A 12,456-nucleotide genomic window follows, 5' to 3' on the forward strand; every position below is an offset into this window, starting at 1 on the left:
GTTATGTGAAATAGCTTCATTCAGGGCAGGATTAAATAAACAACAACATGGGATTATTATTATCCCTCTTATTTTTGTATACATTATTAACATTTTGCAGACTCTGCAAGTAAACGTATGATCTCAACTGTTGTTTACATAAAAAGCAGAGCTTTTTACTACAGAGTTCCCCCAGCTATGGAACAGCCTTCCAATTAGTGACTGGGACTCAGACACAGTCTCGGGTTTGTTCGTTCAGTTGTATATTTTGTTAAATAGAACAGAACCAGTGGGGTTCGTGGGCAAAGACTGCTTTATGTTCCAAAGCTTCCCTCATGCCCGTGTTACATTCTGGCTTTCCCTTTTAGTTATGCTGTCCTAGACCTTCCAGAGCCCCTGCTAGCACTCTCTCACAGTGTCCACCATCTTAAACCACAGCAGGATAAAAACATACCTAATCATTTGTTCCTTCTCTCTTTTGAGAAGTACATGAACCCTGCTGATGACAGATCCTGACACGGTTCCCCTGCTGTGGCTCTCGTCAACCTCTAGACCTGCCTGCCTTTATCATCAAGCTCTACCCCTGCTTCTGTTCCTCCTGCTTCTGCAGTTCAGAGAAGTCTTATGATGAACCTCGTGCTGCTGTAAATAATCTCACACAGTTATTGTAAAGTCACACTTCCGATGAACTTCTGCTGTGATCATAAAAACTGCCTCAAACTCATCCCAGGACCCCTATTCTTACAACAACCACATCAGACTTTGGTATCTCAACAACACATGCAATACTGCTTGTCTTATTGGTTGATGAAGGCGTGTGATTGGTGTGTCAGTGCTGACCTGGTTGATGAAGGCATGTGATTGGTGTGTCAGTGCTGACCTGGTTGGTGAAGGTGTGTGATTGGTGTATCAGTGTTGACCTGGTTGATGAAGGCGTGTGATTGGTGTGTCAGTGCTGACCTGGTTGATGAAGGCGTGTGATTGGTGTGTCAGTGTTGACCTGGTTGGTGAAGGCGTGTGATTGGTGTATCAGTGCTGACCTGGTTGGTGAAGGCGTGTGATTGGTGTATCAGTGCTGACCTGGTTGGTGAAGGCGTGTGATTGGTGTATCAGTGCTGACCTGGTTGGTGAAGGCGTGTGATTGGTGTATCAGTGCTGACCTGGTTGATGAAGGTGTGTGATTGGTGTATCAGTGCTGACCTGGTTGATGAAGGTGTGTGATTGGTGTGTCAGTGCTGACCTGGTTGGTGAAGGCGTGTGATTGGTGTGTCAGTGTTGACCTGGTTGGTGAAGGCGTGTGATTTGTGTCAGTGCTGACCTGGTTGGTGAAGGTGTGTGATTTGTGTCAGTGTTGACCTGGTTGGTGAAGGCGTGTGATTGGTGTATCAGTGCTGACCTGGTTGGTGAAGGCGTGTGATTGGTGTGTCAGTGTTGACCTGGTTGGTGAAGGCGTGTGATTGGTGTATCAGTGCTGACCTGGTTGGTGAAGGCGTGTGATTGGTGTATCAGTGTTGACCTGGTTGATGAAGGAGTGTGATTGGTGTATCGGTGCTGACCTGGTTGATGAAGGCGTGTGATTGGTGTGTCAGTGCTGACCTGGTTGGTGAAGGCGTGTGATTGGTGTATCAGTGTTGACCTGGTTGATGAAGGCGTGTGATTGGTGTGTCAGTGCTGACCTGGTTGGTGAAGGTGTGTGATTGGTGTATCAGTGCTGACCTGGTTGGTGAAGGCGTGTGATTGGTGTATCAGTGCTCACCTGGTTGATGAAGGCGTGAGCGACACGCGGACTCAATAGTAAGATGGCACGTCTCAGAGAGTCTCTGTAACGGTTCAGCTCTTCTGTCTTCATCGTGCTGAAGAGCGTCAGGAAAACCTTCGAGACGTTCCGCTCTACCTGCTGCAGAGACACGTCCAACCCGGTGCGAGATGCCTGATCCAGAAACGCCTTTAATCCGCCCACATCTGAGAGAGAGAGAGAGAGAGAGAGAGAGAGAGAGAGAGAGGGACAAACAGACAGAATGAGAGAGAAACAGACTTTATTGTCAGAAAATTATGGGTTTGTCCATCCATCCATCCATCCATCCATCTTCTATACCGCTTATCCTTTTCAGGGTAACAGGGAAAACCTGGCGCCTATCCCAGGGAGCATGGGGCACAAGGCGGGGTATATGGGTTTGTCTTGCGCACATTTATTCAAATAAAGGAAAATTTTTTAATAAAAACAGAAAACCCTCTTGACAATTCATAATGACATTGTAACCTGAATGGGCAATACAGAAGACAGAAACAACAATTATTTTACACTGTCCATGTGGTGTAGTGTGCTCGAGAGGAAACTGTGATTTTGTCCTTCCTCGGACACACGACACTCACACTTCATGAGAACACTGTTACCAGGCAACTGAGAACTACAGATGCCAAAGTGCTTATTATTGCCCGTGGACATAAGGTGTACACTTTAGCTAGCCTTTTAATGCGCCGTACAAAGACAGAGTGACAGCAGAAAAACAGATACTACTATTACGAACAACAGGAGAGACTGTTAGACTGAAGTGCCGCTGCATCGCTCTCTTTCGGTAGCCCCACTATCAGCACGCAGTCGAACGGCATCATGCGTAACGTAGGAAACCATTAACTAAACTGACGAGTGAGTTGAAAGGAGTTAGGATCAATTTCAAAAGTCCACTTATAATTTAATTACAAAATAAATCTTTGACGCTGTTGAAAATCACGCGGTTATTTTTAAAAATTAATCTCATAAAGAAAAGTAAAGTAGTTCAGGCAGGATTTTTCCCCTCAGCCGTCAGATCTCTACGTCTGTATCAGACTGCTTCAATCCCACCACATGTCTATCAGTTAATCTACTGTATGCAATTTGATGCTCGATCTCTCAGAGCGGTGGACAGGGGGTGAAAGTCTGAATAACAAGCAGGTAGAGACATGAGTCACTCACTCGCTCCCGTCACCCTGTTCCTGTCTATCTGATGGTTAACGAAGCAGCACACGGCTTTATGAACCACCGCAGCACTTTACACACAAGCAAGAGGATGATCACACACTCCAACATACACTCGATCACACTCTCGAACACACGCTCAAGGAGGGAGGAATGCAAATGAGTCCTCAAAGAATGACTATAAACATTCAGACCTCTGTGACTTCCACTAGTTTTTCATCATTAACCCTCCTGTAGTGTGGACTACTTAGCCAGATTTCTCATCGCTCCAGGCTCTAGACATCTTTACATCTCAGAGACAATAAACAGAAACATCGCAGTAGCATTCACACTCATGATGATCTGAGGTTTCTATATCTGTACTTCCATTCTCGGTGCTTAGTCATGTTCTGGACTCTTAAGCCTCAATCTCAGCCAGGACTTGTGTTGGAGACAGGGATAGGTTAAAGACCGAGACAGATTAGAGACAGGAGACAGGATAAAGACTGACAGGAGACAAGTTAGAGACAGGGGATGGGTTAGAGATAGGAGATGTGTTAGAGACAGGAGACAGGTTAGAGACAGGAGACGAGTTAGAGACAGGAGACGATTAGAGACAGGAGACTGGTTAGAGACAGGAGACGAGTTAGAGACAGGAGACGATTAGAGACAGGAGACGAGTTAGCAACAGGAGACTGGTTAGAGACAGGAGACAGGTTAGAGACAGGAGATGATTAGAGACAGGAGACGAGTTAGCGACAGGAGACAGGTTAGAGACAGGAGACTGGTTAGAGACAGGGGACGAGTTAGCAACAGGAGACGGGTTAGAGACAGGAGACGAGTTAGAGACAGGAGACGATTAGAGACAGGAGACGAGTTAGCGACAGGAGACTGGTTAGAGACAGGAGACTGGTTAGAGACAGGAGACGAGTTAGCAACAGGAGACTGGTTAGAGACACGAGACGAGTTAGAGACAGGAGACGATTAGAGACAAGAGACGAGTTAGCGACAGGAGACTGGTTAGCGACAGGAGACTGGTTAGAGACAGGAGACGGGTTAGCGACAGGAGACGGGTTAGCGACAGGAGACGGGTTAGAGACAGGAGACGGGTTAGAGACAGGAGACTGGTTAGAGACAGGAGATGAGTTAGTGACAGGAGACTGGTTAGAGACAGGAGATGAGTTAGTGACAGGACACTGGTTAGTGACAGGAGACTGGTTAGAGACAGGAGACGAGTTAGCAACAGGAGACTGGTTAGAGACAGGAGACGAGTTAGCAACAGGAGACTGGTTAGAGACAGGAGACTGGTTAGAGACAGGAGACGATTAGAGACAGGAGACGGGTTAGAGATAGGAGACGATTAGAGACAGGAGATGAGTTAGAGACAGGAGACGAGTTAGAGACAGGAGACGGGTTAGAGACAGGAGACGATTAGTGACAGGAGACGGGTTAGAGACAGGAGACAAGTTAGTGACAGGAGAGGAGTTAGAGACAGGAGACGATTAGAGACAGGAGACGGGTTAGAGACAGGAGACGATTAGAGACAGGAGACGAGTTAGCGACAGGAGACTGGTTAGCGACAGGAGACTGGTTAGAGACAGGAGATGATTAGAGACAGGAGACGGGTTAGCGACAGGAGACGGGTTAGAGACAGGAGACGGGTTAGAGACAGGAGACGGGTTAGAGACAGGAGACGAGTTAGTGACAGGAGACTGGTTAGAGACAGGAGATGAGTTAGTGACAGGAGACTGGTTAGTGACAGGAGACTGGTTAGAGACAGGAGACGAGTTAGCAACAGGAGACTGGTTAGAGACAGGAGACTGGTTAGAGACAGGAGACGATTAGAGACAGGAGACGGGTTAGAGATAGGAGACGATTAGAGACAGGAGATGAGTTAGAGACAGGAGACGAGTTAGAGACAGGAGACGGGTTAGAGACAGGAGACGATTAGTGACAGGAGACGGGTTAGAGACAGGAGACAAGTTAGTGACAGGAGAGGAGTTAGAGACAGGAGACGATTAGAGACAGGAGACGGGTTAGAGACAGGAGACGAGTTAGTGACAGGAGAGGAGTTAGAGACAGGAGACGGGTTAGAGATAGGAGATGATTAGAGACAGGAGACAAGTTAGCGACAGGAGACGAGTTAGCGACAGGAGACGGGTTAGAGACAGGAGACGGGTTAGAGACAGGAAACTGTGCAAGTTGAGTTGCACGATTTTTTTCACCATAGTCGAGTTGGCTTGTCTGGATTATGGTGAAAAAAATCGTTAATTGTCAACAGTAGCACTGCTGTTTAATATATTTGCAGAATATTTACTTCTCGGAGTGTGTTCATTCTGTGATTAATTAGTCCATTACACTGCTGCCACTCTTAATGGGATTATTATAAATTAATTTTTTTGCTAAAACCTTATTGGTATAGCCCACTGTAGACACTCTACAAACCTGTCACATGACTGACATTATATAGGGTATCAACTAATTCTAAACCACATCCGTGTTTGTAGATAAATGCTACATGTACACACTCTATATATAGTCGATAGCTCTACTGTAGTTGTTTAGTAAATATTTTTAGGCTATAAACTCCTTCCTACTGAGCTCCAAACATGGCGTGACAAGGTACAGTCCAGGGACAGGTTAGAGACTGGAGATCGAATAGAGACAAGAGAGGTTAAAGACAGCAGACGAGTTAGAGGCAGGAGACGAGTTAGAGAAAGGAGATGAGTTAGAGGCAGGAGACGAGTTAGAGGCAGCAGATGAGTTACATTAGTTACAGACAGGAGACGAGTTAGAGAGAGGAGACGAGTTAGAGGCAGGAGACAAGTTAGACAAAGGAGACAATTTAGAGACAGGAGATGAGTTAGAGACTATAAAAAGATTAGTAAATGTGGACAAGTTCTGGACTGCAGACAGTGTTGGAGACAGGGACAGGAGACAAGTTAGAGACAGGAGAGGGGTTAGAGACAGGAGACGGGTTAGAGACAGGAGAGGAGTTAGAGACAGGAGACGAGTTAGAGGCAGGAGATGAGTTACATTAGTTAGAGACAGGAGACGAGTTAGAGAGAGGAGACGAGTTAGAGGCAGGAGACAATTTAGACAAAGGAGACAATTTAGAGACAGGAGATGAGTTAGAGACTATAAAAAGATTAGTAAATGTGGACAAGTTCTGGACTGCAGAGAGTGTTGGAGACAGGGACAGGAGACAGGTTAGAGACAGGAGACAAGTTAGAGACAGGAGACGGCTTAGAGACAGGAGACGAGTTAGAGACAGGAGACGGGTTAGAGACTACACAAAGATTAGTAACTGTGGACGAGTTCTGGACTGCAGACAGTGTTGGAGACAGAGACAGGAGACAAGTTAAAGACCGAGACAGATTAGAGCCTGCAGACAGTTAATACACTCCACGGGTTTAACTTTTTAGAACCTGGATTTATAACTATTTAATAAATTTCAGATGAAACGCTCGCACTGAAAAGGTCAATAGCCTGAGTGAAAGCCGTAACTGCGCTCGTATCAGCAGGACGTTTCGGTCTTAGTGCTTTTGCTGCCACATGTCTACAGCATCACCAGGAGGTCTGTGCAGCAAGGCCATGAAGAGTGTCATGCTGAGTGAACACACACACACTGGGACACAGGGGTTACAGCGGGGTCGATACGCGTGAAAAGAGAGTCGAGGGACCAGAGTAGACTAAAAACCACTCCTCTCAGCTTACCCCCCATCCCCCCCCGCCCACACACACAGACACAGAGTGAGAGCAACCAGGCACTGTGCTTGACACACACACTGAACACAGAACTGTTCAGAAAACTAATTCTGCCTCCCCCTGCTAGCTGAACAATTGTCTTTCCATCCTGTGAGGTCAGAATTTCTTTGAGACCTTTGAGTCCAAGTGCACCAATAATTGACAAGCTACTTAGCATAATCAGCTTTCATATCTTTCTAACATCGCATTCTCAAGATGTATACCAGATTCACATATCAAGTAGACGATACAATTAGAGAATCATCCTGAATTCATTAGTGACCACATGAAGCAAACTATATTTAGAAAAATAAAGAATTCCCCACCATAGATCGTGGAAAGTGTCTTCATCTCTGCCTCGATGAAAAAGTACAGTTGACAGCGTGCAGTCTTTATTGGTCACCTATACATTACAGCACAGTGAAATTCTTTTCTTCACATACCCCAGCACACCAGGGTAAGCCATGATACAGTGCCCCTGGAGCAGAGAGGGTTAAGGGACTTGGTCAAGGGCCCAAGGCACTTGAGCCCCCGACCTTCCGATCAGTAACCCAGACCCTGGAAGTGCTGGGGCTTGAACCCCCGACCTTCTGACCAGTAACCCAGACCCTTAACCGCTAAGCCACCACTGCCCCTTATGTATAGGAGATGTATCAATGTAGTAATTATGACTGGAGTATAATGTTATTAGTTCATTACAATAAGTAACTTTACTTAGATAGATCAATAGCGCAGAGCAGTTATATATAGAATAGAGCAGTTGATCAATAAGGATGGAGGAAGAACATTTAGGCCTGAGGATGGCAGGATGGAATCGTCTATTTGTTCCAGATGTGAACTACTCAGCTTTTTCTATCAGACCAAGGTCAGACTTAATGCGATACAGCCAGACGCATACCTGTAATAGCTGTAATCCAGCTTCCATCCACCATTATACAATTTCACTGATATGTGACCAACAATATAACAGATAGTGCAAGCCAACTCCCATTACACCAATATGACGTGAGGCTTTTCGCACTTATTTCCCACAGACACAGGGAAATTGTTTGTTCTGTATGTCTCTTTATGGCAAAATCAATTCAAGGCGAAAGAGAAAATCTGCCACAGAGCTCCCGAAAGACCCCAACTCAAAGAACGAGCAAAACAGATTCGCCTCACTTCCCTTTACAATGCAAAAATAAAACCCTCCCGCAAAAACAGCAAATAAGCTATAAAGTGAAAACTTCAATGAAAAGTGGCAGCACAGGTGCATCTTAAGCAGAGAGCTGGCTACTGCTGACTGGTCCTTCTGTCTGAAACTTTAAAATGATGTTAAGAACTCTTCCTGACTCTCGGTAACCTTCAGCATTCTGCTGTAATTTAGATAATGATCAGCAGTGCAGTGTTACACAGGAGACCATGTTCACCTCGATCACGCTCTGCTGCGTGCAAATAAATAACCAACAGGAAGAGGGCCACTGTTGGGCCCGCTCTGCTCCAGGCGCACTGTATCATGGGCGACCTTGCGCTCTGACCCCACCTTTATAACAAGCTGGGACATGAAGGAAAAAGAATTTCACTGTGCTGTAATGTACACGTGACAAATAAAGGCTTCTTCTTCTAAAATGATCCCACAGCATCTGGTCAGGTAGCAACTGCCTTCAAGACAGCAAGGGTTATACAGTATATGCTGAAAAAGCACATACTAGACACTTTAGATAATCAAAACTACCTACACTACGATCTCTACTTTTTTTCCACCTAAAGTTGTCGAATGAGCTGTATACAATTAGTTGCCTTTATTTCTTACCCGAAACAACCTTCAGGATCCTAACCGGTCTGGCCTTGAGGCAACGCAATCCACAGAAATAGCCTTTGTGGCTGCTCATGCTGCTACACCAGCCATCAGTTCTGATCCTTTCTGACCTTTCAACAGCCTTTGACACTCTCATTTGCAAGACTCACCCATCCATTCTCATGAGCCTAGGAATTAGAGACCCAACATGAATTACCTGGAGGGATGGTCAGATCAGGTGACATAAAGGGGATCCATATTTGCTCTATGCAGACACTCAAATGGTGTCCCACAAGGCTCAGCACTTGATCCAGATCTATTCTCCTTCTATTCCTACTCTCTAAGTGAAGAAATTCTCTCTCAAGGGTTTACCACTGCTTTTCTCATGACACTGAACTCATCCTATCCTTTTCCCTGTCAGACACTCACATTTCAATTTGGATGGCAGGGTATCTGATGGACATGTTGTTATGGTTGATGGATGGTTGTTATGCATTCTCATAGAACTAGAAGGTACGACCATATCACACCGATATTATCAATACTGCATTGGCTCCCAGTAAAATCTCGCATTAACTATAAAATACTTTTATTAACCTATAAAGCACTAAATGGTCTCGCGCCACAATATCTAAGCGACCTTTTGGTTTTATATAATCCGCCACGCCTACTTAGATCAAAAGATGCAGGCTATTTGACGGTACCTCGAATAGTGAAGGCTACAGCAGGGGGAAGAGCTTTCTCTTATAGAGCCCCACAGTTATGGAACAGTCTTCCTATTAGTGTTCGGGACTCAGACACAGTCTCAGTGTTTAAGTCTAGGCTTAAAACGTATTTGTTTACTCAAGCCTACCCTGACTAGATTCTGTTCTACTACTTCGCAGTCATAATAATCTTTTTTCTCCCTCTCTCCTTTCGCCGAGCCCCACATGAATTTATGGAGATACTAGAGATCCAGATCCTTTCTGCCTCTGGATGGAGCTCAAATCTTCTCTAATTCCAGACTGCTGGGACTACGGCTGCTCCTAAGGCCATACAGACTTCATATAAATCCATAATGAACTTTTTCACACTATCTGTTGTTACCCAGATGAGGATGGGTTCCCTTCTGAGTCGGGTTCCTCTCAAGGTTTCTTCCTCTTAAAACATCTTAGGGAGTTTTTCCTTGCCACCGTCGCCACTCAGTGGCTTACTCAGTTGGGATAAATTTGCACCTTTAATATCTGTATACCATGTTGATATTTCTGTAAAGCTGCTTTGAGACAATGTCTATTGTAAAAGCGCTATACAAATAAAATAAATAATAATAATAAATAAATAATATCAAGATCTTGTGATATCCCAGAATCAACTCCAGGAACCTTTGGATAGTTCTGGACAACCAGCTATCATTCTTTGCATTCTTTGCCCTTTATAACAACAGTTCTGTAAGTCTCTCTTGATGAGGGCGTTTGCTAACTTCAGACCGTTCAGGCTTTGAGCAGTGAGCGGACTGCAGTACTCAGCCTGCGTCGCTGGTTAGGTTTGGGTGATTAAGTCTTCTTGGGTATGGATCCAATGATAGACAATGCAAACTCCACCAAGTCTGTGCATTCTCCAGGATCTTTAAACATCAGACCAACCCTGCAGGGAACCCCCACCCTGAAACACATTGTACGTATGTTGATATTGAAATATTACTGATGTGTTTAGTGATTCTGGTGCTAATTTGTTGGTTGGTGCTGTATTTTTGTGATTCCTGTGAGACGTTGAGCAGTTGTGTCCCACAGAGGTGTCACAAGGGGGACGTCGGTAAGGTTTGGCTGTTAGCTCCTACAAACAATTGTATAAGAGCTTCTTTTCCCACTGACCATAAGCATCTCTCTCTTTAGGTAGAGATGAAGGAAGTGCTAAAGCCAACTGCACCACTATCACCACTGCTACCAGCAGGTAGTCAAATGGCATTGTGGGTAATGCAGGAAACTGTTAAGCAAAGTTAACAGAAAATAGACCAATATGTTGATGAAAAGAGGATTAAACTAAAAAGCTGACTCAGAATTTAATAACAAAATGACTCTTGGGCACTGTTGAAGTTCACGATTTAATTATAAAAAGGAATACTCAGGGTGGAATTTTGAACTTTAATGATTTTCATGACCTTTTAGTTGGTTTTTATAGGTTAGCAGCACAGAAAGTTCTAGTATGGCCTCATAGTGTTATTGTAAATGGTCTGCCCTTATATAGCGCTTTTTTAACCTTAGCGTTTCCACTGGTTCTCATTCTCCCATTCACACACACTCACACACCAAGGCGCTAGCTCGCCATCGGGAGCAACTTGGGGTTCAATGTCTCCCCCGAGGACACTTTGGCATGTGGAGTCACGTGGGACTCGAACCGCTCAACCCTACGATTATTGGACAGCCACCGCTCTACCAAATCCAACCCTCTCCAGGAATATACATCTGGGACTAAGTTTCAGGTGATCGGCTGCCATCCACGAACTATTCCAAGGATCCTGTGGTTGCTTCTGGGATATCACAAGACCTTGATATGAGAATGCATCTCCAGGAATATACATCTGGGACTAAGCTGCCATCCATAAACTATTCCAAGGTTCCTGGAGTTGCTTCTGGGATATCACGAGATCTTGATATGGGAACGCATCTCCAGGAATATTGTAACTATAAAGCAATAGCCCAGCTGGAATAAAAACATGCTGTTTATTTCTTTCCTCAGATGTGTGTGGTTGAAGTCGCCAGCAATGATAAAAAGCCTTTAGGGTGTTTGGTGTTAGTGACGGAGCCTGTATACAGAGTCGTATTTCTACAAGACAACCATACATTATGCGAGTGAATAAACAGCTGTGAGTCTCTACCTGAGCGCAGACGGAAATAATTCTCACCGGAGCTCATTTTTCCCTCCTGCTGTGCACTGACAGGGTTCGACAGGCAACACGGAGCTGAGAAAAATGTCAGCCTCAGAGATAACGCACGGCTAAAACACGGAGCCGTGTGAAGCGCCACGGAGGTGCAGCAGAATGGCATACTGGGAGTTTCTCGCCAAATCAACAGTGAAGAACAGAGCAGCCCTGGCTCATTCTGCGTTTCTATCCACTCTCACAGCACGTGGGCGTGTATGTGTAAGCAAGTATGAAGTGTGCACTTGCTTTTTATGGAAGGATAAACATGAAAGAGTTGAGGCGGATTTTGAAATGTTTTAAGGCGTCTGAAACACATCGCTGTAACTGCTACTGATCACCGGGCGGTATAAAGTGAAGTGCTCTTCTAAACACATTAGAGAAGAAGCGACTGATAGACACGTCTTATCTGTCTTTTTAAACTGGTGTGTTATTTTTCATTTAGTAACACAATTCTAACACACACTTAAAGATAAACATTTCTCCAATTTACACTGGCATGCATAAGCACCCCCCAATTGCTGAGAAGCCCTTCAATAAGTTCTGTTGCATTTAGAATTCGCAGTTAATTGATAGTGATGATGATGAGGTTGATGGTGGTGATGATGATAGTACTGACGATGGTGGTGGTGATGGTGACGGTGATGATGATGATGATGATGGTGGGGGTGATGATGATGGTGATGATGATGATGATGATGGTTATAGTGATGATGATGGTGATGGTGATGATGATGATGGTGACAGTGATGATGATGATGATGATGGTGGTGGTAGTGATGATGATGGTGGTGGTGGTGGTGATGATGATGATGGTGGTAGTGATGATGATGGTGAGGGTGATGATAATGATGCTGAGGGTGACGATGATGGTGGTGGTGATGATAATGATGGTGACAGTGATGATGATGATGGTGGGGGTGATGATGATGGTGATGATGATGATGATGATGGTTATAGTGATGATGATGGTGATGGTGATGATGATGATGATGATGGTGATGATGATGGTGACGGTGATGATGATGATGATGATGGTGACAGTGATGATGATGATGATGATGGTGGTGGTAGTGATGATGATGGTGGTGGTGGTGGTGATGATGATGATGGTGGTAGTGA

General features: G+C 44.9%; 1 protein-coding gene across 1 annotated transcript in view; it reads right to left on the reverse strand.

The window, feature by feature from the left end:
- grid1a (glutamate receptor, ionotropic, delta 1a) overlaps positions 1 to 12,456 on the reverse strand; it is a 54,954-nt gene that overhangs the window by 39,168 nt on the left and 3,330 nt on the right. Inside the window, exons 4-7 of the mRNA XM_053633652.1 lie at positions 4,531 to 4,734; positions 3,907 to 4,218; positions 3,736 to 3,859; positions 1,736 to 1,941 (exon numbers count right to left, since the gene is read on the reverse strand). Coding sequence (XP_053489627.1) covers positions 1,736 to 1,941; positions 3,736 to 3,859; positions 3,907 to 4,218; positions 4,531 to 4,734 — 846 coding nt within the window. The remainder of the gene's footprint in view (positions 1 to 1,735; positions 1,942 to 3,735; positions 3,860 to 3,906; positions 4,219 to 4,530; positions 4,735 to 12,456) is intronic.

The sequence above is a fragment of the Ictalurus furcatus genome, chromosome 9, assembly GCF_023375685.1.
Source record: "Ictalurus furcatus strain D&B chromosome 9, Billie_1.0, whole genome shotgun sequence".
Classification (NCBI taxonomy): Eukaryota; Metazoa; Chordata; class Actinopteri; order Siluriformes; family Ictaluridae; genus Ictalurus; species Ictalurus furcatus.